The sequence below is a fragment of the Phascolarctos cinereus genome, unplaced genomic scaffold, assembly GCF_003287225.1.
Source record: "Phascolarctos cinereus isolate Bilbo 61053 unplaced genomic scaffold, phaCin_HiC Scaffold_5;HRSCAF=322, whole genome shotgun sequence".
Classification (NCBI taxonomy): domain Eukaryota; kingdom Metazoa; phylum Chordata; class Mammalia; order Diprotodontia; family Phascolarctidae; genus Phascolarctos; species Phascolarctos cinereus.
In genome coordinates, this window is record NW_027555958.1 from 418,589,131 (window position 1) to 418,614,800 (window position 25,670).

At 38.5% G+C, this 25,670-nt stretch overlaps 2 protein-coding genes across 4 annotated transcripts in view; one reads left to right on the top strand and one right to left on the bottom strand.

Moving 5' to 3' along the window:
• The window catches only part of FIRRM (FIGNL1 interacting regulator of recombination and mitosis), a 72,215-nt gene extending 52,963 nt beyond the window's left edge, over window positions 1-19,252 (bottom strand). For 2 of the 3 annotated variants that reach the window (XM_020974670.2, XM_020974669.2), the window contains exons 1-8: window positions 19,038-19,251; window positions 16,497-16,536; window positions 11,186-11,274; window positions 9,701-9,805; window positions 8,694-8,834; window positions 7,197-7,359; window positions 4,816-4,900; window positions 1,415-1,553 (exon numbers count right to left, since the gene is read on the bottom strand). In XM_020974670.2, coding sequence (XP_020830329.1) covers window positions 1,415-1,553; window positions 4,816-4,900; window positions 7,197-7,359; window positions 8,694-8,834; window positions 9,701-9,805; window positions 11,186-11,274; window positions 16,497-16,536; window positions 19,038-19,148 — 873 coding nt within the window. In that variant the 5' untranslated portion in view covers window positions 19,149-19,251. Of the gene's footprint in view, window positions 1-1,414; window positions 1,554-4,815; window positions 4,901-7,196; window positions 7,360-8,693; window positions 8,835-9,700; window positions 9,806-11,185; window positions 11,275-16,496; window positions 16,537-19,037 lie in introns of all 3 variants that reach the window. The other variant, XM_020974671.2, reaches the window with a different exon arrangement.
• Window positions 19,253-19,304: 52 nt separating this feature from the next.
• METTL18 (methyltransferase 18, RPL3 N3(tau)-histidine) lies at window positions 19,305-23,656 on the top strand. Its single transcript, XM_020974683.2, has 2 exons — window positions 19,305-19,433; window positions 22,218-23,656. The coding sequence occupies exon 2, from the start codon at window positions 22,463-22,465 to the stop codon at window positions 23,582-23,584; it is 1,122 nt and encodes a 373-aa protein (XP_020830342.1). The 5' UTR covers window positions 19,305-19,433; window positions 22,218-22,462; the 3' UTR covers window positions 23,585-23,656.
• Window positions 23,657-25,670: the final 2,014 nt, after the last annotated feature.

Consider the following 25,670-nt stretch of genomic DNA (forward strand, 5'->3'; position numbering starts at 1 on the left):
GGGGATAATGCAAATTCAGTTTTAGTACTCTGAATGGAAGGATGTAAAACCCCATCTAGGGGTAATGGTTGTCATATTTAACAGCACTAAATAGATGCATAGATTTAAAACAAAATAGCTTAATTAATAATAGTTAACTTTTCATATATAGAGCCTGGCCTGAAAGACACAAAACATGAACTTGGTCCTATTATGCCACTAACTTGCAAGGTCTCAATAAATAACAAAATCTACTAGCCTTGGTTTCTTTTCATATAAATTCAAAAGGATTAACTAGATTATCTCTAAGATCTCGAGCTCAAAAATTCTATGACCTATATGCAGACAATGGCTTGTACATATAGCAGACTTATGCATAAATGGTCATCCTAGTCAGGTGGCCCTAGGAATTCTCCCTTCCCTAATTCTCTTTCCTTTTTATTTTACCCTAGTGTTGACTGCAGAATGCCCTATGATGGCAAGGTAATTAGGTGGTAGCAAGAAGCAAAATGACAAAGAACCCTGCCCAACCCCATCTTTCCCCCCACCCCCTCCTGAATCCATAACTAATGCCAAGAATCAGTGGGTGGTAGCAAGAAGAGCAGCCCAATCCTGCTGCTGCCCCAGCATTCCTACCATTGTTCCTTCTAAAAATCCTCAAATTCCACTGCTCCTTTCTCATGTACGCACAAGAGGAAGGGAAGAAAATCCTGTCCTGACACCAATATAGGATCCCCATAATCTATTTCTTTCCTAATCACCAACAATACAGGTAGGGCAAAGACAGGAAGCAACAGAAAAGATGGGAAAAACACTAGGCAGGGTAAAACTGGCTTTCATGTCATTTCTCCTTCCATGAGGCCTTCTTCTTTCCCCTTGCCCTTAAAAGTCTTTTTTCTAGCTCTGTCCCCCTTCCATTTCTACCATCTCTCCACACCCCCTCCCCAAAGCCACCTTGAATTTTTTATCTACAGTTGTTCAAGTCTTGATTCACTGGATCTTCCAACAGAGGCCTGGCACTGGAAGTCCACGTCAACCACTCAGCAGATGTGAGAATAGGGAGAGCTTACTTCCAATGAAGTATATTCCAGGGATCCCAAACTGGACTTCTGAATGCATTTTCAGGTGGAAATACTAACACAATCAGCTAGTTGAAGAAAACTCAAATTTTAAATGACCTTCTCCACAGTGAAAATGTGGTTCATTTCCTGCCAAAGAAGTTTTTTCTTGTTTAAATTAAGTATCTTTGGGGCAGCTAGGTGGCACAGTGGATAACGCACTGGCCCTGGATTCAGGAGTACCTGAGTTCAAATCTGGTCTCAGACACATAACACTTACTAGCTGTGTGACCCTGGGCAAGCCACCTAACCCCACTGCCTAGCCAAAAAAAAAAATTAAAAAAAAATAAAGTATCTTTTATCAGAGTAAGTTTTACCTGTGTCTCTGACTGTGTCATCTGTTCAGCTAACTGTAAACAAGAATGGAAGGAGAAGAGAATGTCTTCACTTAAGGCAGCCACTATATCTTTGTGCTTCAACTGACTCTTTATCACAGCCTGGTGCTTAAGGCTCTGCCTAAATGGGGAAAGAAATTCAGCAGGTGATTAACACAAATAAAACCTTGCATGGTGACCTTTCGGTCATAAAAACGTATCTCTTCAAAGACCTACAATTGGAAATCAGGGTCACAGGTATGAGACAACACAAAGGTGCCCATGCTCACCCACACCACCCAAACAGCCACATGGAGCCACCCACCCAAGATCTTAAGTTTCTTATTTTTCCAAGGATGGTTAGATTGTTTCTCCTCTGCTGCTTCAAAGAAGAGTTATCAAGGCTAATGAATAAAGAAAGTGTTGCAATCCAAACTCCTCTACACAGCTGCCAAAATAACATCCTAAGCAGAAATCAGGCCACATTATTCCCTTGGGGGAAAAAAAATCTATCTTTAGTGGTTCTTCATTGCCTCTAGAATATAAATTCCCTAGTCTGGCATTTAAAATCCACCACAATCTATTGTCTACTTACATTTCCAGCCTTTTTTTCCTCTTAGATGGTTACAAGAGTCCAGGCTTTTTTTTTCTTCTTGCTACTCCCTTCATGAAGTATTCTAACTTCATTTCAGTCAAACTGGACTGCTTCCTCAAATTTGGCATTTTATTTCCCAGCAATAAGGGTTGTTCCCCAAGCCTGGAATATACTCTTTCCTCATCTCTGCATTTCAGAACACTAGGGTTAGCTCAGGTGCCACCTCTTCCACAAAGTATTCCAAGACTTGCCTGCACATATCCCAGTGGTTAGTACTCTCTACTTCTTTAATTTACCTTTCATTACACTCACCTGCGCACATATTGTAACAACAGAATATAAGCTCTTTGAAGGCAAGGACTATTTCATTTTTGTCTCGGCATCACCAGGGCTTAGTGCATCTTGTATATAGCAGGCATTAAATAAGTGTTAAACTTTTGAATTAAAGAGAATGTACAATGGCTAGCACCCTAGTAAATATATCTTAAATATCTGATTCTCTAGTACCTGTAATTTTAAAAGATTACATTAATCTCTGACTTCTGCACATAAAGGGAAAAGTCAGAGAATAGTAGCTAACATTTGAAAGTTTCATCAATTCTTTATTTTTTACAAAAATATAAGTGATATCTAAATATTATTGAAGAATAGTGACTAAATTCTAATTTTAAAATCATTTTTAAAGTTACTGGTTTCACTGTTAAAAAATACATGGCAATTTTTATATTATATTATAGTCTTAAAACTATCTTTTTCTGTAATTTTTTTTTCCAATGGCACGGGAATTTGGCTTAGGAACAACAGCAAACTGTTATTTCATTGCCACCAGTACTCTCAAAACTGAGTTGGAGGGGGTAGATACATGGCACAGTGGCACAGTGGATAGAACACCGACACTGGATTCAGGAGGACCCAAGTTCAAATCCGGCCTCAGACACATAACACTTACTAGTTGTGTGACCCTGGGCAAGTCACTTAATCTAACTGCCTAACCCAAAAAAACAAAAAACCCCAAAAACTGAGTTGGAGGAAGGGAGAAAAGATAAAGAGAATTAAGCTCTTCCTAAGGCAGGATTCAATCCCATAAAGGGATAGTGACAGAAAGCAGCACATGCAAATTTAACTAAATTTTACAGATAGTTATCAAGCATTAGTAAGTACGAGCCAATAAGGACATAAACTTGAAAAAATGAGAGTATCTACTCTCAAGGAGTTTAAAGTTTACAAAGCGGTCCATGACCTGAAAATAAGTGGTAGCACAATATGGGGCATATAGCACGGACCTGGATGAATCAAGCAAAATGAGGGCAAAGGAGAGAGATCTGAACAAGATGGTTTAGGAAAATGTGAATAAAGAAGAGGACACTTTCAGCTGAGGTCATAAAGTCCCACTAAGCCCGATCCTCAAAGGAAGAGAAAGATTCGACAAGAACAAGTGGCGTTCAGGGCCTGGAGATGAACGGTACGTACAGAACTGCTCAGCAGGCGTCAGAATGTTTTGAGTTGGAACGCTGAATACTGGGGACTAGTGGGCAAGATGGTCTGCCCGGAACACAGAGGTCCTGAAAGGGAGTAGCAGGAACTTCAAAAAGGCAATTTGGAAGCAGACTCTGGAAGTCAGTCTTGAATGCATGCCATCTGATAGGTGTCAAAATACTATTAGGAGACACGGCCCAGCAAGCAAGCTGTGCCCTGAGCTTGGCATAACCAGGATCCTGAGTGCTCACCCTCTGGATGAACTCAGCCATGGCAAAACCCCAGAATTGTTTCATGTAATTATTGTATCGCCTTGATCAACACCAGGTGTTCTCTGAGATCAGATAAGCACTGGAGAAGTTCTGGTCATGAAGCCCTGCTATTAATCAAGCTTGTCTCCTTGTTGCTGTTACCCCTCAACGTCAGGGCTACAGCTCACTGTGCAACCACTGGTGTAAGGAGTGAGATCTGGCCACACTAAAGCACGTTCCCTCACGTGTGTGTGTGTGTGTGTGCGTGTGTGTGTACATGCGCGCACGCACATACTGGGGCGAGAGGGGTAAGGGGAACTTGCACATGTGTCTAATTTGCCTCCTTGCTGGCAAGCCCTTTCTCTCACTTTGAAATTAAACTGCTGTTTGATTACTGACTCTCTTGCCTCTAGTCTGCCATTCAGCTCCAGCCATCCACAGGTTAGAGGCCAGTTCAGTCTGGCTGACACAAGCAATGGGAAGGCAGTGAAGTTTCTTAAATAGGACAGTGACATAGTAAGACTTGTGTTTCAGGAAAATTATGCTGGCAGTTGTGTGAAGGCTGGATTGGACAAAAAGAGAAATCTATAGTTCAGGCAAGAGGTAATAAGTGCCTAAATTAGAATGGTGGCAGCGTCAGTGGAGAAGTGGGAATGGATACAAGTAATCTTGTGGAAGTAGAACAGGTAGGATTTAGGAACCAACTAGACATGGAGGTGAGGGAGAAAAAGAATCAAAAATGACTAAAAATCCAAACCTCAAAGGTGCCGAGTAATTTAAGGAAACAAGTATAGACTCTTCTTTTTAAGGGTATAGCAGTAAAAGGGAGGAGAAAACACAGAACATTCACCTAAGAGATGTAAGGATCAAGGAAAGGCTTTTAAAAATAGAGGAAACTTTGTTACATTTGTCGACATGGGAAAATTAGGAGATAAGGGGGAGGGAAAGAATGACAACAAATGATTGACGGGGAAAGCATCTGAAAGAGACGTTTAAAAATTCTTCATAAACTATTAAATTAATACAACCTATAGATAAGTAAAAACATGGACTATGGAATATACAAAGAACAAAATACATACTTAATTATAAACTTCCAAGTGTTGGCATGAAAAGCTTGGTCCATATCGGATATAACAGAGCAGATATCCAAAACTGAATGAATAACTACAAAAAAAGACAGTAGAATAATCATTAAATATAAACTTACTGGATAAATTTCTATTCTAGTAAAAAGTATTGCTCACAAAGTTCACCAATTATTACATTAAAAGTAGTTAAGACTATATAAAATGCTAAGTTTTAATTTTATATTTAATATTTTCAATTATAGGAAACTGATCTTTAAGGAAAGGGAGACAAATACAGCTGTTTCACAGCTTTTTTGCTATTCTTAACTTACAATACACTAAAGGAATAAAGTTCTCTTTCTGTCTTCAGTCTAGAGCTATGATTTCATTGGCACAAGTATCTCCTCTATAAGCCTCCACCAAGGCAGATCAACAATAGTTCTGCAACTTAGAGTTGCCCGGGGCACTAAGACATTAGGTGGCTTGCTCAGAGTTACAGGTCTCCTCTATGAGAAGCAGGATTTGAACTCATACTGCCTCGACTACAAGGCCAGCCCTCTATCCTCGACTCCATGCTGCTTCTCAAATCCTTATTCTCAGAGTATTTAATAAGAGGAGGAACAACCCCAGGCAGATAGGATCAAATAAGCAGATAAAGAAATAAAACTAACATTTATACCATTTATGTAATGTCCCATCATTTATGTAATGTCCTTACTATCCCAAGTACTAACTCCTTCTATGGTCCTCTTAGCTCACTCTGTATTATTTTCCTTAGCCCTTGGGACATGGACTAGTTGGGGAATGGCTAGTCCTAAATGCTAATGCTACAAAATTATATTCATTCATCTATAACTACAAAGTCATTCTCTGACAACGTTGGGTCTCCTCAAAATAACAGCAGGGTTCTTAACCTTTTTTTTTTCTCAAAAGCAGTGGTTCTCAACCTTTTTTTTTTTAAATACAACACTTTGAAAGTCTAGAAAAGCCTATGGATCCTTCTCAGAATAACGTTTGTCACCTAAATTCATAATTGAAGGACATTCTAAATTTCAGTTAGAGGTTATTGAAAATAAAGTTATAATTTTTTCCACTATCCAAGTTCATAGACCCCTTGGGGATGGAGGCAAAGAAGAGATCTATGAACCACAGGGCTAAGAATCACTGCTTTAACCCTAACTTCTGTTACATTGATTTTTCACTAGTTACCACCCTAATATTCCTCCCGAGGCCTTCATATTGTGGTCTAGACTGGCCAGCCTTCATTCCCTAGGGTCTCTATCCCTGACTCTCGACTTCAAAACCATATTACCTGGCCAGGTAATGTCATCTCCCTTTACCCTTCGTTTTTCAGCTCCCTTCTGTGTACTGTCTTTCCCCACTAAAATGTAAGTTCCTTGAGGGCTAGAACTTTCTTTTGTACTTGTATCTGCATTCCTGGTGCTTAGCACAGTGCCTGGCACATAGTAAGCTCTTAGTAAATGCTTGTTTCCTTTCTTCTTTTTTCTCATCTCCTCTCTTAAATATTTTTAATCTTTCCTCTATCAGCTCTCTCACATCCTTTCTTATGACCCTCTGCCCCATTCTGCCACTACCTTATTTCTCTCCTTGGTAACAAACTTCTTGAAAAAGTTACATACACACATACATACATACATATATACACATACACATATATACATACATATATACACACACATACATATATATATGCGGTTAAGTTACTTGCCCAAGGTCACACAGCTAGTAAGTGTCAAGTATCTGAGGCCAGACTTGAACTCAGATCCTCCTGACTCCAAGGCTGGAGCTTTATCCACTGTGCTACCTACCTGCCCCAAAAGTTATCTATATTGATACCTCTATTTTGCTATATTGTTACATCTGAAATGGTCTTCATTTTCCTCTTGCCCTGTTAAATTCTTACCAGTTCTTTAAAGTCCAACCCAGATGCCACCTCCTCTATTAAGCATTCTCTGACTAATCCCTCCCAGCTTCTGCTGTCACCAATTCCCTCCCTTCTTCAGACACCATGTAGCATTTGTTTGCTTCACCCTAATATACTTATATTTTTGACATTATAGTCATCTATAAGTGTATCCTGTTCCTCTTCTACAGAGGGAGGGACTGTATCTTATCTAAACTTTGCATGTCTCCAGAACTATGCACAGGGTTCTCTGCATAGTAGCTGAATCGAATGCTTCATTGAATACATCGATTATCACTTATTGCCAAGAAAAATTAATTTAAAATATTATCCCATGATATTTAATTTATTCCATACTTACACTGAGTGTCTAAAGAAACAATCACCTTTATTACAGTGGTGGGCACGGGTGTCACATAAAATGCAATTTTACACTGTTAATACAAATGGACAAATTTTGTCTATGCACCTGATACCATATCTGAAATATCTTCTTCTACCACTGAAGCATCCATACAGACCATATCGAGTAGTTCCATAAAGTGCTTCTGAAGGGAATAAGCCTCCTTGAAAAGGGCCTGAAGAAGATCTGAAACCAGGTGCAATCGTCCAGAGTACACAGAGTCACTATTCTGATTACAAGTACACAAAAGAGAAAAAACAAATGAGAAAAAGTTCCAAGTTCATTTTGCCAGTTAGAGGTTAGTGTAGTAAACAAAGGACTAGCTTCAGAGGTTGAAGACCTAGGTTCAAGTCTAGCCACAGATCTACCGGCTGGAAGACCCTGAGAAGCTGCTCTTGGACAATAAGTCATGGAGAAGGGGCTGACCAGCATAGGTAAAAAGAATGATGCCACCTCTAATCTCTTCCTAGTATCCTGCCAGCAATTGAAAGCATTTTTTTCTTTTCATTAACTCATAGAATGCTTTTTCAGTGGTATAAGAGTTTAATAGGAGGAAGGTGTATGTTTTGCAGTGCTTTTCTCTGTCAGCACAAAAATCCAGCTTTTTAACACCAGCATTTTCCCAGTGATAAATGGCTGTAAATCATAGATTATGATTTTTAGAATTATCAAATTTGCAAATGACCTAAAAGACAATGAAAACATATATGGTGAGTATAAATTGCTTACATAGAAAGTGAAAGGGACAACAGATAGTGCAATCACTGATCTGGTATCTATGACCTCCAGAGAATTAGAATGAAAACTGTCAGGCTGTTTGATTTTCCTTGTATCCCATTACCTCAGGGTCTATATCAGTTGTAGGACTACTGAAGCTACGTGGAATGTAGATATAAATCAAGGAAAGACCATTTATTTTCTTTTGAGCAGGGGTTCTTAACCTTTATTTTTTTTGAGGTTAACTTCAGGATACACAGAAAGAAAAATATATACAAAAATGCAACTATGAATTATAGATATCAACATTTCTGTATCAATATCTACAATTTCTAGGATATATTTGGCAATCTAGTAAAACCTATGGGCCCCTTCAAAAATGTTTTTAAATATATAAAAACACAATACACAGGATTACAAAGGAAACCAATTACAGTATGTTGAAATTTTTTTTTTCCATACAAGTCCATAGACCTCAGGCTTAGAACTCTTCTTGCTTTAGAAGTAAATGTTCTTGATCCATTTTCTCCTACTATCAGAATATAACTATAGCTAAACATAAATCCCTATCATTTTTTATAACAATGAGATTTTTGATGAAATGACTTTTTTCGTCAACATAAATGCAAACCACCCCCCTCAAAAAAAACCCAGCTTGCTGCAAAACAACAGGGCATAAAGGTATCCCATGGGGCATGCATCTAATTTGGCCAGGTTGGATAAAATGCCAAATCCTCATTTTCCCTGGTACATCAGTCACTTCCATTTGTAAAATTCCCAAATTCTAGTGCCTACCCACCTAATGTTTCTTTAGCTAATAAATTTAGAATTCCAGTCATTACCCACCTTGCAGTGTATAAATGTGCTCTTGATTACATGAAGGACTGAAGAGGGGAGGCTGTGTATATTCTCTAGAACTATGGATTCCTGCAGAGTACAAACATGTTGTACACATCCTCTAAGGGCTCCTAACAGTTGCACCATTGACTAGAAATTAGGAAAAAGATTAAATGGTAAGCGCTCTAAATATATGCATGCAGATTTCAAGTTGGTCTTGCTATATATCACTCTTTTTTCAGGCAAGGTAGGGTAAATTGAATCCAGTTCAACAAACACTATTAAATCTCTCCTATTTTCAAGGGATTACACTAGGGCCTAGGAACACAAAGACAAAATTAAACTGTTCCTGCCCTCAATAAGCTTACACTCTACTAGGGGAAGGGAGCAGGGAATGGAAAGTGTATACATATAAGAAAATATGAGGTTAACTTCAGGATTCATACAGAGAGAGAAAGGAATATATAAAAATATAACTATGAATTCTTGATATCAAGCATTTCTGTATCAATATCTACAATTTCTAGAACTAAATTTCAAACTTGGCATTGGTGCTGTTGGTCATAGCAACACACAATGAATATGCATCAAAACAGTTATAGTGCCGAGATGCATTTTATCTGGAAGCTTTCTCTGCAGTCTTCTTACTCTGGAAGATCCCTGTGGCCCATCCTCTGTGAGTTCCTCTCGAGAATCTCCATTTTGAGGATGGGCCTGGGCCAGCCCTACTCTCACTTGTCTCAGCTGTGCTCCTGCCCCTTCAGATTCCTCTTCCATGCTCCATTCAAGTACCTCTGACACCCCACTTGCCTTGATTTTCAACTTCCTTTTATGTGCTATCGTCCTTTATTAGGATGTGAGCTCCCTAAAGTCAGGTACTGTCTTTTTTTGGTTTATATTTGTATTCCCAGTGCTTACCACAGTCTGGCATATAGTTAATGCTTAATAAATGCTTGCTGACTTATCTACATAGTCTCTTAAACTCTTCTCCCTTTAATCAAAAGGATTTTACTTACTTGTAAAATATTCCTTAGTGTGGCTTGGAGTTCTAAATTTTGACTCGATAACTCTCCTGCCTGACTGGATAAATCATACATCATATGATCAAACAATTTTACAGTCTGAAAGGCAAAGAAATTTGTACTGAATAACAGAAATCTCTAGAAAATGACTCAATTTTAAAAGAACATAAAACAGCACACTCTGATTTTGTCTATTTACTTAACACTGACAGCTTCCAAGACAAAAATTTAGGAAAAATTACATACTGCTACAACTCCTGTCTAAGAACAAAGACAGAATCTGAAACTACCCTAGCAATACTCAGATATCTGTTTTCTATATAACCCACAAAACCAAATTTCTAAAATCCAATTTTTATGATGGAGAAATTAAAAATGCTCATTTTTCCACTAGTTCACCCATAATGAAGATACGCATTTAAAATTTAAGATAATTTAAGATACGCATGTTTTTCTCTAATAATGTTTGTGCCAAGCTATCTATCCAACTATTCTATTTGATTCCCTCTTTCGCACACATACGCATTTCTTCTCTGTCTCAGAATGGGCTACGTAATAGTTTCTCATGGGATATTGTGGCTAGGCCTAAGAACATGGCCTCACATTTGCAGCTCTCTAAATGAACTAACTGGGTCAGACTATGTAACAAAAACGAGGCAAGTGATGACTGCTAAAAAAATTTAGATTTCCAGGTGGTATTAAAGAGCCTACTTTGAACCTTACAGCTATATTACAGGTAATCATATATAAAATCCTTGTTTAAGCTACAAATTTACTACCATGCTTTTTGGGGCATGGAAGTATCTACTGAGAACTTAAATCTGTCAAGTGCTTAAATTTTACTAATTTCCCAGCTTTTTTTTTTGTTATTATCATTCTTTTTTTTTTTTTGGTTAGGCAATGGGGTTAAGTGACTTGCCCAGGGTCACATAGCTAGTAAGTGTTAAGTGTCTGAATCCGGATTTGAACTCAGGTCCCTCCTGAATCCAGGGCCGGTGCTCTATCCACTGAGCCACCTAGCTGCCCCGTATTGTTGTCGTTCTTATGCGTTTATTTTAAAGACTGTTTTTCTCCCCAGGCAATAGAATTTCACAATTATCATTAAAATACATGAGAGATAAACAAAACTAATGAATTTAATTACTACGTGATCAGTCCTGAATTCTGAATTTCCATTTGGTTATTTAAACAAGAGGTATAGAAATCCGTCTAAGTAAAGGACACATGAACTGATAAAATAATTTTGTCACTGAACAGCTAATAATTTTTTCTTAATTCCCTGGGGCACTGAGAGGTTAAGTGATTTGCCCAGGTCACACAGCTAATATGGGTCATAGTCAGAATATGAACCCAGGTCTTACTGACTCCAAGGCTGTCTCTCTCATAGTTGATATTCTAAATATAAATATATTCTCGAGTTAAAGCTTTCCTTCTTTTATTTGGTTTATAAACATATAATACTATCCATAAATGTCATACCTTTGGTAATACTTGTGAAAAAAATGACTGTTCCAAGGCTAAGTAGTTGATATGAGGTAGAAACATTTCTGTAAGAATCTTGAGAACTCCTATAAAATGAAAGATTTGCATGCTTTTATGAAAAGATTAATCAAAGTCAGTAAAATTATGACAGAGACTACAGTATGTTAACATATGGAAGAAAAATTCAAGCATAGGTTATATTTTTTCAAAATTACTATTATTGATATCTTTTGTTTTTATATCATCTCTGTTACACGTATATCAATCCCTTCCCAAAAGCCACTTCTTATACGAGAAAAGGGTTAATAAAAAATACCCAGCAAACCTAATACATCAAAAAGCTCTGACATTATATACAGTGTTCCACATCCATAGTCCCCCACTTAAATACAGTAGAAGGGGAAGTGCTTTCTCATCTTTCTTTGGGGCCAAAGTTGGTCATCATAATTTCACAGCATTCAGTTTCAATTTTTTGTCATTCTTCTCTCCATTTACCATTATTGCAGTCATCATGCATATAGTCTTTAGGGTTGTTCTTACTTCATTTTGTATCAGTTTAAACAAGTAAAATACAACAAACATTTATTTAGAACCTACCATATGGCAGGCCCTATGCTAAGCACTAAGAACAAGAAAGTTAGTCCCTGTCCTCAAGGAGCTTACAATCTAAAAAGAAGACAATACATAACAAGAAGTTGAATGGGGAGAGCAGGCAGGGGATAATGATGGGAGGATCAAAATCAAGCAGAGAAGATGGTATAAAATGAAGAGTTGGCCGGGAATTGAGCCCTCTATAAAGGGAAGCAGTGGGTGGAGTCTTTTGCTCTGCCCTTCCAGCCATCCAGTCAGAGAAACAGAGGTAACTAAGGGTACAAATGCGTATGAGTAGGAAAACTAAAAAAATCTCCATGGTGATGAGCTTATTGAGGGAGGGAGGGAGTGATGATACTGATGATGGTGATGATGATGATGATGATGGAGTAGAACCCAAGCAGAAGCCAACAAGCAGAAACCAAACAAATCTTTCCATGATTCTCTGCATTCATCATCTTCATCACTTCTTATGACACAGTAACATTCCATCATTACATTTGTGTATCACAATTTGTTTAATCATTCCCCAAAGGATGGGCATCCACTTTTTAAGTATTATCTAAAAAATACTTTCAATTTAAAATGTCAAGAATAGCCATTTACCCATTCTTAGAAAAAAACACTGTCAAGTAACTGAAACCAGAGCGATGATGTGCCTCTAGAGAAAACGTTTCCTTCGTGTCAAATGGAATTATGCAAGTAAAGAGACTAAACTGGTTATACTTCTTAACCTAGCAATCCCAATACTGGAGATACACCTCAATCAATCAACAAGTAATTATTAAGCATCTACTATCTGCCAAACATAGCGGTAGGCACTGTGGATACAAGAACAAAGAATGAAATTATCCCTAAATAGAAAGGAGCTGACGTTGTAATGGGCAACAAGTAAATATGTAAGTACATATGGTGTAAATACAAAGTAAATAAATACAAATATACACAAAGCAGTGAAATGCAAGGAAGTTTGGGGAGGGAGGGCACTAGCATTTGGAGGATCAGGAAAATCTCCTTGAAGAAAATGGAGTTTCAGCTACATCTTGAAAAAAGAGAGATAGACACCATGAGGCCGAAGTGAGAAGGAAGTATGTTCCAGGCACAGAGGCTCACCAGTATAGAGGCAGAGAGGTGGGAAATGGGCTGTAGCGTGTGAGGAAGAGACAAGTTCGGTTTGGCTGAATTACAGAGGCCAAGAAGGGGAGCAATGCCCAATGAAATTGGAAAGACAGGTTAAGGCCAAGCACTGCAGGGCTTTAAAAGCTAGACAGAGAAGTTTTAATTTTATCCTTGACACAAAAGGAAGCCATTTGAGTTTTTCTTTGCTTTTTTTTTTTTTTAAACCTTTGGAGGCAATCAGAGTTAAGTGATTTGCCCAGGGTCACATAGCTGGCAAGTGTTAAATGTCTGAGGCTGGATTTGAACTCAGGTCCTCCTCACTCCAGCGGGCCATCTGCATTGTGCCACCTAGTTGCCCCTATTACTGAAGTTTTCTGAGTTTCAATATATACCAAATATTCATAGTAGTACTCTCTGAGCTCGCAAAGAACTGGAAACAAAATATACTGAGAGGTCAAGGAGGATTAAGACTTAGATAAGGTCACTGATTTGTAAGCCAGGGAACATATTAGTAATATTTCAGAGAAGAGTTTCAGAAAAGTGGCGGACAAAAACTAAACTATTAAGGGTTGAAGAATGAATAGGTTGTGAGCCAAGGAGTACAGATCCTCTTGGAGCTCTCCATCTTGCAAAGCTAGTACCCTTTACCCCATTCCCTCCTACTTTCCAGACTATCAATTTTCCCCTCTTAACTCTTCAATATCAATTAGATTTAGCTCAGTATTTTATACCATATAACTACAATATGCTGAAAGGGTTATTATATGATCTGAATATTAAAAGTCACACATCATAAAAACATTAGGAGAAAAGATCAGGGTACAACTATGACTAAAGCTATAGATATATCTGAGGAAGAATTCTTAACCAATAAAGAGATACAGGTAATCAGAAAAAATAAAACAGGTATTTTCAATTTCATAAAGCTGAAAATAATTTGCATGAACAAAAATCAATCTAACCAGGATAAGAAGGGAAAGCAGGCAATGAGGGGCAGGGGGGTGGAAACAAAGAAAAACTTTGCATCAAACACCTCTGATAAGGATCTTATCATCATACTACATAGGGAAGTAAATATAGAAAGCCAAGTCATTCCCTAGTGAAGAATGGTCAGAGACTATGAATAAATATGAAAAATTGCTCCATATCACTAATTACTTAAGAAATGAAAATCAAAACAAGTTTGAGGTTACTTTTCACACCCAAAAAATTGGCAAAAATCACAAAGATGACAATATTCAATGTTGGATGAACTGTGGAATGACACACTAAGGCGAGCTGTGAATTCACCAAACAATTCTGGAAAGTAAATTAAAATTATTCTGTAATTAAAACGTCCATAACCTTTAACCCAGAGACCTAACAGCCAAGTATATAGCCTAAAGAGGTAAATGGTAAAAAGGTCAATTATATAGCAAAATATTCCTATCAGCACTATTTGTAGCAACAAAAAAACTTGAAATAAAATCAATGGTCAATGACTGGGGAATGGTTAAACAAATCTGTGGCATTTAATGTAATGGAATATAAGAAATTGTGCTATAAAAAATAATGAATACAAAGAACACAGAAATTCATGGGAAGATTTACATGAACTGATGCAAAAAGAAGTAAGCAGTACCAGGAAAATAATATACACAATTACAATATTGTAAGTAGAAAGAACAAAAAACCAAACCACCATTTTGTGAAATTATAATAACCAAACTTGACATCCCCCCTCCCAAGAGAATACACTTTCCTATCTTCTTCGAAAAGGTAAAGGTCTAGGGTTGTGAAACACTGAATTTACTGCAGTTCTTGTTTGAAGTGTTAATCCTGATCAATTGGCTTTCCAGTGGAGTTTTTTGCCCTTTTTTTCCCCTCTTTGTTATCTGTTTGCTCTCCTGGTGTATAAGGCAAAAACCATTCTGGATAAAGTTATACATACTGTTTTATCATAACAAGAATAATAACAGCTAGAGTTTATACAGTGAGCTAAGGTTTACAAAGCCCTTTATATATGTTAACTCATTTGATCCTCACAAAAACCATAAGAGGCAGGTCCTATTAATATGATGCCCAATCTTGGTCCCTGAGGATATGATATAACTCCCTCCCTAAAAGGGTGGGATTAATGGGGAGGAAGCAATTAAGAGGGGAAATGATTGTACTGTAAAAACAAAAAGCATCAATAAAACTTTTTAAAAATTAATAAACATTAAAAAATCAAGTCATGCCAGAAAACAGCTAATTAGAATCTCTCCCTTCCTCAAATGTTCACTTCTTACCTGAGGCCTTTCCTAATCCCTCCAGCTGTTAGCACTTCTTCCTAATAATTACCTTGTATTTACTTTGTATATATTTTGTATACAAAAGCAGTCTAGTGTAGAGGAGAGAATCACACTCAAGAGTTTGGAAGACCTCGGTTCAATTCCAAATTCTTAAATGTACTGGCTATGACCCTGGGCAAATCACTTAATGGTTGTTGTGATGTGGCTACCCAAAAAAAAAGCTATTGAGATTTTAGGCAGTATTAAGATAGGCACAAATTTGGGAGATAGTCCTACTCAGCTGTGTTCTGGTCAGGCTACATCTGGAGCATTATGTTATGTTCTGTCCTGGGTGCCATATTTAAGGAAGGATGAGGATAAGATAGTGAGGGTCCAATGGAGGTAATCTGAGTAAAACATGGAATTGTCTTCATACTATTTGAAGAAATTGGGGTAAATAACACTGAGAGAAGACTTAGGGAGAACATGATAGCTGTCTTCAATACCTAAAGAGCTGTCATGTGAAAAAGTGATTAGTCTTGTTCTGCCTGGCACCAAACTAGAAAAACGGGTGGAAGTTAAATAAAGAGGCAGACTTCTGCTTGATAAAATAAAACACTAACAATTAAGAGTTGTCCAAGAGTGAAACAGTCTACCTCAGAAGATAGTACACACTTACAAGAGACCTTTAAGCGATGACTGAATGACAATTATGATATGCAGGAGATGGGATTCATCGTAAGGTATGGTTTGGACAAGATGGTCTTTGAGGTCCTATCCAACCCTGCAACAGGGATAGGACATGTAAGAACTCCTTAATGGTGTAAGAACTCCTTAAATGAGGAAACTCTCTCTACCAATGCAATTCAGCATTTTATCTGCAACATGTTCTCTAAAAGAGTTGCCTAGATCACCAAGAGGTTAATTGTCCTCCTCAGGGTCACACAGACAGAACATGTCAAAGGTGATCCATAGTCCTTCTGGTCCTGAGTGCAGCTCTGTATCTACTTCATGTTTGCTCTCTTTCCAACTCTGAATTCTGTAATTTATACAAACTTATCCAGGCACCACATAACTAGAAGTGTGAAAAGAACACAGATTCTGATGTTTTTTAAAAGTGTGACTAAATTTTCCTTTCTAAACAGAGAAAGCACTATACCTTGAGAACTGGGTCAAATACTTTATGTTCACTAAAAGTAATAGTAGCTATAAGAAACTAAAAAATGAGCACTGATTTATTTTCCAGTGAGCAAGCACAATAATAAAAGGCTCTCCACTGAAATGCAAAATCTAGACTTCACTGACACCAAAATTAAGAACCACACAATCAAGACATTCTTACTTACTTATGTGATCCTTCCAGTTATCAGAACACTGATATATAGAGTAAACTAATTAAGGAACACCCACTATAATTTGAAATAACCACCACTTTGAAAATGGGCTTTCCAACAACCTGAAAATATTATAGTCATTTCAATAAGAACCTTTCTTGCAATGCAGTATTATTATAATATAATTATAATTTAATTATAATATAAACAACATATTTATTGAATTGAACACTGGAAATTTTCTTAGTACAGGCCTCAACAAAAATATTGTCTATAAACACATTCTGAACACAATCAAGCCAATTCAACACGAAGTCACTGGTTATTTAGTATACAAAGTTATTTGTTACCTTTCTTATTGTAAGATTTAAAATAAACTCCCGGTTAACATGTAAATCAGAAACATATATTTAGAGCTGGAAAGAACCTTAGCGATTACCTAGTTCAACTCCTTCATTAAACAAACTGAGGCCCAGATGGATTAAATAATTCACCCAAAGTCACAAAAATAGTAAGTGGCAATGTGTAGATAGTTTTATACAGCATAATTCAGATCAAATACCATATGATAACATTTCGCCTCTTCTAGAATCTCTACAAATATTAATGGTGAGCCCCAAATAAAAGATATCCTATATAGTCTTCCCTGAATGAACAAATTACAGAAAAAAAATACCTGTAAGGCACAGGTCCCTTAACCTTTTTTTGATTCCTGGATAGTTCCCTTTAACACTCTGATGAGACCTTATGAATCCCTCCTCAGAATGTTTTTAAATGCATAAAACAAGATGCATAAGATCACAAAACCAATTATATTGAAATAGTTATCAATTTTTTTTAAGTTCAGAGATCACAACTTAAGAATCCTTAGTATAGGGAGACTTCTCTGGGCTTCTCTTTCCTCACCTGCAAAAGAAGGGGGTTGGAAAGAGCACACCTCAAGTCTTTTCTATCTCTAGAAGTCTATGAGATTTTCATATTAATGTTTTAGGGCTAGTGAGGTAAACTATTAAATTACAAGGTTTCCCACACCCAATAATCAAGAATCTGGACTAGGCTTCAAATGACCTGGGTTCAAGTTCTAACTCCAACATTTAGAACCTATGTGACCTCAGGCCAATTACATATCCTCTCAAATTCTATTCTTTCATCTATAAAAAGAGTTAAATACTTGTAATACTTTACAAGGTTGTTGTAAATTATAAAGTAGCATATAAGTTACCATTATCTTCACAGAAATCTTAGACATTGGATCCTAAACTCAAATAAACATTATCCTACCAAATTCTAACATTTAACTAATCACCCAAATACATTTGGTTTTTAGTTTTAAGACTATGTTTTTCTTTTTTTTTTTTTACCTTCCCACATTATAAAGCCCACTCTGGAGAATATTTTTCTGTTGAAAATTTGAAGACATGGTCATAAATTTTAGGGCTCAAAGAGCCTGTGGAGTTCTTAGGATTATATATAGGTGGAAGGGACCTTAAATGCCATCTGAGATGATTGTAACCCCCTCATTAATGAAGAACTGAGACCCGGAGCTAGCTGCTGTTATTTCACACAGCTAAAGAGTTTCTGAGGTGGGATTCCTCACTTCAAACCCAGCATTCTATCCACTATGCCATGCTGCCTCTAATCATCTAGTTCAAATTCTTCATTTTAGTTAAAGAAAATAAGTACCTGAAGAGGTTAAGTGAGTTTTTCAATTGATAAAGGTGGTCATCTGAAGCACTGCCATAATTTTTATTTACATATATAACACATATAATTTATATTTATATAAAATAAAATTGATATTTTTTTTCAGTTGTTTTGGCTGTATCCAATTCCTCATGACCCCATTTGGGGTTTTCTTGGCAGTGATACTGAAATGGTTTGCTATTTCCTTTCCAGCTCATTTTACAGATGAGGAAACTGAGGCAAGGAGGGTTAAGTGACTTGCCCAGGGTCACACAACTAAAAAGTGTCCAAGTCTAGATCTGAATTAGGTGAAACGAGTTTTCCTGACTCCAGGCCAGGCATTCTATCCCGCTGCATGGTATAGTTACTTGGTAAGAAGCATTTAGAATCCAGGTACTTTTGGAAACTCACAGATGTGGCTGAGCGTATCCTAGAATGCCACAGAGCTGACTCGCTTACACTGTGACAGTGGAGGTACTTAAGGCCAGCCCAAATGACCAGCAGCGTGAATTCTCTTAAGGATCAAGGGTCATGTTATACCGTAACAGCAGAGGCAAAAAAAGCATACATGATGCACATGGGAGTCTAGGGAGCCACAGTAATAAAAGAGGATCACAAAAACACGGCGGAGAGAGCGCGGGCGGCGAACAGACACCCCCTCCAACACGCTACTAAGTGGCGCCCCGACATCTCGCCCCACCACCACCGTCGGGCCACGGCGCAAGGCAGCAACACTCCCTAAAACCCTGCCTTTCGTTTATTTCAGCATTGCGCATGCACGAGAGACACGCTCGCGCATTCCCCAGGTAAGGGGTGGGGGAGGGACCCGGACTCCCGCGTCCCTCCGACCCAGCGGACATTCAAGGATATGAGAAGCCGGGGCAGGACAGAAGGCAGCTCCTGACGACATAGGTCCTCGGACCAGCCTGCCAACTCCTCCAGCATTATGGTGGTCGCCGGCTCCGCGCGGTCCTGAGACATTCTCTCTGAGCCGACACAGTTCGGCCGCTTCAAACACGTCCCGCCCTTTCCTAGAGCCGGAAATAATCCTCCACCGTCCCGTCAGGCTCTGCGAACTCCCTCCCCCGAGATCTCCACAGACGCCGGCGTCGGATTGGAGCGGAGCGGAGCGGAGTTACTGCGCATGAGCACCACGCGCGCGCCCTCCCGGAAGTGGAAGAGTCTGAGCGGTGCCAAGCGGAGGATGGAATCCCAGAACTCGCGTTTGGACGGTGGCGGGACGGGGTGAGGAGGGGCCGCCGAGCGGTGAGCGCGGGGTGAGGAGGGGTCGACCCGCTCCTCGGAGTCCTCAGATAGTGGCGGGGCACGGGGCTCGGCCCACGGCCTTAGGGATTGCTTGAGCTCCCGAGATTTGTCACTGGATTCCTCCGGGGCGTAGTGACCCCAAAGCCTGGATCCCCTGCCCCATGACACAGGTAGAAGGGGAGCCCCAGAATAGCTGTAGGCACCTAAGTGGTGCAGTGGATAAAGCGCTGGGCCTGAGTTCAAATCCAGCCTCAGATATTTACCAGCTGTGACCCTGAGCAACACATCACCCCGCCTCAGTTTCCCTTTATGTAAGATGGGAATAATAATAGCCTCTTCTTATCAGGGTTGTTCAATTCTGTCAACGTTTATTAAGTGCCTGCTACTTGCCAGAAACTGTACTAAGCGCTGGGGATACAAAAAGAGGTAAAAGACAGTCCCTGCCCTCAAGGAGCTTACAGTCTAAGGGGGATGCAACATGCAAACAAATAGATAGAAAGCAAGCTGTATATAGGATAAACAGGAAATAATTATTAGTGGAATTAAGAGGGATTGGAGGAGGCTTCCCGTAGAAGATGGAATTTTAGAGGATCGCATGACTTAACAATTGTAAAAGGCTTTGCAAACAAAACGTAATGTGCTATTAAATGCCAGCTGCTATTAATATTGTTAGACTTGGGATTTGAAAGGTCTGAATGCTGCTTCTGTGCTTTGCAGATAAAACTTAACGTGCTATTAAGTGCTAGTTATTATTGTTGTTGTTGTTGTTAATATTAAACTTGGGATCAGAAAGACCTGATCTAAATCCTGCCTCTGACACTTGGATGGGCATGGGCAAATCACTTAACCCAGCTAAACTTTGGTTTCCTTATCTGTAATGGGAGGTTAATAATACCCATAGTACCTATGTATGCAGAGGACTTTACAAAAATTTAAAAATATCATCTAAATATCGGTTATTATAATCTTCTTAGTTATCATGAAAACAAATTAGACCCCTGCTGAAGGTGAACCAGCCTTGGAAACAGAGTCTGCTACCCTTCAGTTGCTCCCTATGGCTCCATGCCTACCATGAGTGAGGCCTTGGAAGTGTATGTATCCTTGCCCTTCTTCAAATGCTTGTAAATTGAGGGATTTTTATTATGGCCTCTAAGATCCCTTCCAGCTCTGTCTCTGTGACCTAATTCATTCCTCTCATTTGACAGAAAAGGAAGTTGAAACCCGGAGAGATTAAGTGATTGACTTTCTCAGGTCCTAAGGCACACAATTGACCACGTCAGTTCCCTGCTCAAAAACCTTCAATGGCTGTCGCCATGATTTGGCTCCAACCTGCTTTTCCATCTGTATTTCACATTACTATCATTCATATAGTCTGTAGTCCAAATGAATTGCCATACAAGTTATTCCCTAATGCTCTATTTTATCACTCATCTATAAATCTTGTACAGATTGTCTCTCTTGTCTGGAAGACTCTACCTGCTCATCCCTTCTTAAGATCCTTTTTTTTCCATTCAGTGATCAGTTTAGATATCAGTTCCTACTTGAAACTTCCCAGAACTCCCCAAGTGTTAGTGCTCTCTTCCTCCTCAAATTATCTTGTTTTCATGGGTTTTTTTTTCTTATCTTCGTAAGATAAGTAGAAAGTAAATTCTTAGAGGGTAGGGATTATTTTTTTTTGTCTTTATAGCATCCTCCAGTATGTTTCACATTGTTTAATACATTTTAAAAATGTATAATTGAATTGCCCTAGGTCACATAACAGGTAAAGAGCAGAGCTAGAGTCAAAGTCAGCTCTTCTGACTCCAAATCCAGGTTTCCTTCCACTTTACCACTCTGCCTTCTTTGTGGTCATAAGAAATGGGACAGTATGTTGAATTCAGGATCTCCTATCTAACCTGCATTTCCCGTATGTAGGCAGTTCCATTTATAAAAGCTACTGTTCCAAAAGTTATTTTGTAAGTCTTTTGTTCAGAGTTCATTTATTTTTCCACAGAGCCAATATCTCAGTGATTAAATTTATATAAAGTAATAGAACTGTAACATTGACAGTTCTAGCCTGAATCTTGTTGGTCTTGGGAGCAAGGTCTTGGGCAGGGAAAAGAAAGAAGCTTCTTCTTGGGTAGAGATCCTGCCTTAGGCAAATTCTGAAACAAGCAAAACAATTTGACTTTGGCATCCTTTCATTTCCCATTTTTCATCTCCTCTCATCTCTTCATGTCCCACTCTCCAGGGGAACGTAGGATCATGTCTTTATACTATGCTGTTTCCATCCCCATCCCCAATACCCTTTCTAGGCCTGGCCTACTGCCAAAGTACTCAGCCTTTCTCTTTCCACAGCCCCCTCTAGTCTGGCCATTTTGGGAGGGAAGCTGTCTGACTGATCCAATTTAAAGTAGTGTGACTGAAAGCCATTCAACCTGGTTTTATCTTTGTAACTCCAAGATTTAATAAGTGTTTGTTGATTTGGGACCTGCCAGAGGTACCAGAATTTGTTAAATAGATCCTTTGTTAAACCAAATACAATTGGTGAAACTTCAGCTAGCATAACAAGTGTTTTTAATTCTACAATTTAAGAAGATTTTTTTTTAGACAGGAACCAAGATACCTATCCCTAAGCTGTTTCTGCTTTTCATAACTTTTTCCTTTGGTGAGGTTCCTAGGAGTAACAGGCAAGGAAGTGGTCCTATAGGCAAATCTTTTGTGTCTTGGGGTATTTATATCATGGGTCAGCAAATTGTGCATTCTGGTTTAGTAAATTCAGTTTTGTTTCTTTTTTTCCTATAGCAAAATTGAGAGACAGTAAAAGCATGCGAGGCAACAGGGACCTCGAGAACATTGCCCTTGTGGCTACAGATACAGATATCTGGAGAGAGATTTTTCACCACAGCAAGCTTTTCAGGAAGAATGTCTTTTAACAAATTCATTGGATGAATGTTGAAATTTCCTCAAATCAGTAGTCATTTCACCACTACTTCAAACTTTGCTTATGGTTACAAAACATACCAGAGTTCTGTCCATTTAATGAAAAGATGGCATTCCAGTTTAATTTTACTATAGACAGCCTCATAGAAAATGAATTACCAGCTCTTGGAGATGAGGCCTTAGGCCTGGAATCTTCAGGAAAGACATCAGTCTTAGAGAGTCAAAAAGGAAAAATGAAAGAGGGAAAATGGTCCTCAAAAGAATGTGACTTATCTAAGGAGCCTTTGTGGGGATGCGAATTGTCAGCAGAAGTTAAAGCTTCTCAAGTCTATGACAACTCACTGGTTAAATCAGATGAAATCGTAAAGGATCCAAAAGAAAAGCAGCCTGGTTTGAAAGTGGCCAAAGAACACGATATCCCTGAAGATTCAAAGAAAGTGGTAGAAAATAAAGTGGTAGAAGTTTTACCAGATCTCCAACATGTAAACTTGTCAGGAGTGAGAATGGCCTCTTTGAAGAACAGCTCTTGTGGAGAAGACATAGTATCCCAAAGCCTTTCTTCTCACTCTGATCTCATCACAGGTGTCTATGAAGGAGGTCTGAAAATCTGGGAATGTACCTTTGACCTTCTAGCTTATCTAGCTGACGAAGAAGTGCAGTTTGCTGGGAAAAGAGTGTTGGACCTTGGCTGTGGAGCAGGGCTTCTGGGTGTAATTGCCCTCAAGGGAAAAGCTAAAGAAATCCACTTTCAAGATTATAATAGCACTGTAATTGATGAAATAACCATTCCAAACGTCATGGTGAACTCCGCTTGCGAATGTGAAGATGTTGACGTAAGCGAGCCCGGTTTGAAAAGGCGGAGGAACTCAAACCCGGCACAAGAACTTTTAAGCAAATGTCGATTCTTCTCTGGGGAATGGTATGAGTTTTCCAAACTTGTCCTAAGCAGCAAAAAAACCTTTGCAAAATATGACATCATTCTTACCTCTGAGACCATTTACAATCCAAGCTACTACAGCGCTTTCCATCAGACTTTAGCTAGTTTGTTGGATGAAAATGGACAAGTGTTTTTAGCCAGTAAAGCACATTACTTTGGTGTTGGAGGTGGTGTTCATCTCTTTCAGAAGTTTATAGAGGAAAGGAATGTATTTGAAACGAGGATACTCAAAATAATTGATGAAGGACTAAGTAGGATCTTAATTAAAATAACCTTTAAGCATGCCCATTAAAGTCCAAATGCAGTACCTTTTTTTCAAAATGTATTAAACTATTGACTAAAAGATTTTTGCTCCAAGAATCAATATTCTGTCTCATTGGTCTCTTTATGAAATTATCCCAGTGTTACCTTTCTTTTTTCCCTTCTCTACAAAATAAGAGGTCATCTAGCGTGATGAGAAACAGGAACAATGAAAAAGTAATACACCTAAATACTCCATATTGATTGATTGGGACCAAATTCTCTGTTCTCCATTCTCATTATGTTAAATGAAATTATTCTTCAAAATATTTACCATCTGTTATCTGAATTTGCAAGCTTCCTTCCCAACCTTCTAGACCTTAATTCAAAGGTAGTATCTAGTCAGATGTGCTTGGTTTATTTTTGTGATTAAAATAAGCATCAGCAAAAAGGTTCCAGAGAAACATGAAGAGCAGCATGCCCCAAAAGTCCTAGTGCAGTTTAAAATTTTAATAACTTCAGAAATACTACAAACTTAGGGGAAAAAATTTGAAATGTTGATTATCTAAAATATTAAAATACTGATCTAGTCAATTTTCAAACTCTGTAAAAATTTTAATCAGACACTGTTAAGTGACAGGAAGGATTGCATTTGTCATGCTAGCCTTAAGATCATCCCCCAAAAAGGTTTTCATGCACACAGGACAATTTTGATGTGACCTCATGAGAAGAAGTCTAATGGAGCTAGATCACGTGGACAATCAAGACAGCATCCTCTACTGATCCATTGGTCTGAGAAAGTGTCATCCAAAAAGTGTCAGACAGACGATGTGAGATGACAGGATGTTCCATCTTATTAAAATGTATTATTCAGAAAACTAAATTGGTATAAAGGAAATTTTAAAAAAAACTTTCAAATGATGTTTTTGTAAGTTTGGAGCATTTATATTTCTGAAGTTATTAAAACTTACAACTTTCCCCAGATGTTGGGCCACCTTGTATAGAAATTCAGATCTATTCTAGCAATTTTTTAAAAAGTTTTTATCTTAAGCAGTAGTTATTAGGTAGTTAAACGTTTAAATGGTGCTAGAGCTTGTGGAGAAAGGGAGGGGAGTAAGAAGTTATGCAACTTTTGACTGATCTGATGGAATTTGGGATTTCTAAAGGTATTAGTCAAGCATTTATTAATTATGTGCTTACAAATACAATGAGTGAAACAGTCTCAGTTTACTGGGAAGAAAGAAGGGAATAACCTTTTCTATGGAGCCTATTATGTGCTAAGCACAAGTATCTCCTTTGATCCTCACCACAACTCTGGAGGTAAGTGCTATAATTGTTCCTGTTTTACAGTTGAGGAAACAGGTAAAGAAGTTAATGACTTGCCTGGGGTCACAAAAGTGCCTGAGGCAAGATCTGAACTCAGGTCTTCCTCACTTTAGGCCCTAGGGGTACTTAGAGGTTGTTTCTTGCCCAGGGACTCTCAGCCAGTGTCAGAGATGAGACTTGAAACAAGGTATTCTAGATTCCAAATATATACCTTGTTTCCTCTCTAAATTTGCAAAGATAACCTAAACAGTTCTTTTCCTCAATCAGCATATATTCCACTGGGGAAGATGTAGTGGTTAGCATATACATGAAAATATACGTGTGGGGTGGTAAGGGAGGACGAATAACCTCTGGTGTGAGGGCTTGCCAAACTCTTAGGGCTGCTCATCTGCCTTTGGTGACCAGCCAACTCTCACCTGTGGCTCTGAGAAGTTGCAGCATGCACAACAGCCACACCCCAATAAAAACCATTTCTGCAGACAGGTTAACCCAAGTTGAGGGTAACCAGCAAGCCTGGAACCTATCTGAGTTAGAGAGATGTCTAACCCAAACACGTGAAGACTTTTCCCTGGTGGAATGGGCGGGTAAGAACAATTTAGCTTAGTGCTTGGTTAGTCATCAAAGACACCAATGTTATCCACTGCATTCTGGGCCATTGCCAGTGCTGACTTTTGTCTCTGGACTTCGATGGCTGGAGGAGAGAGTGAGGCTGATGCCTTTGTGCAACTTTATTTCACTTCGATTCAGGATCTAGTCAAGACCTTACCTTGTGATGTCATCTTGGAAAATGAAGGACAAACAACAGTACAAAG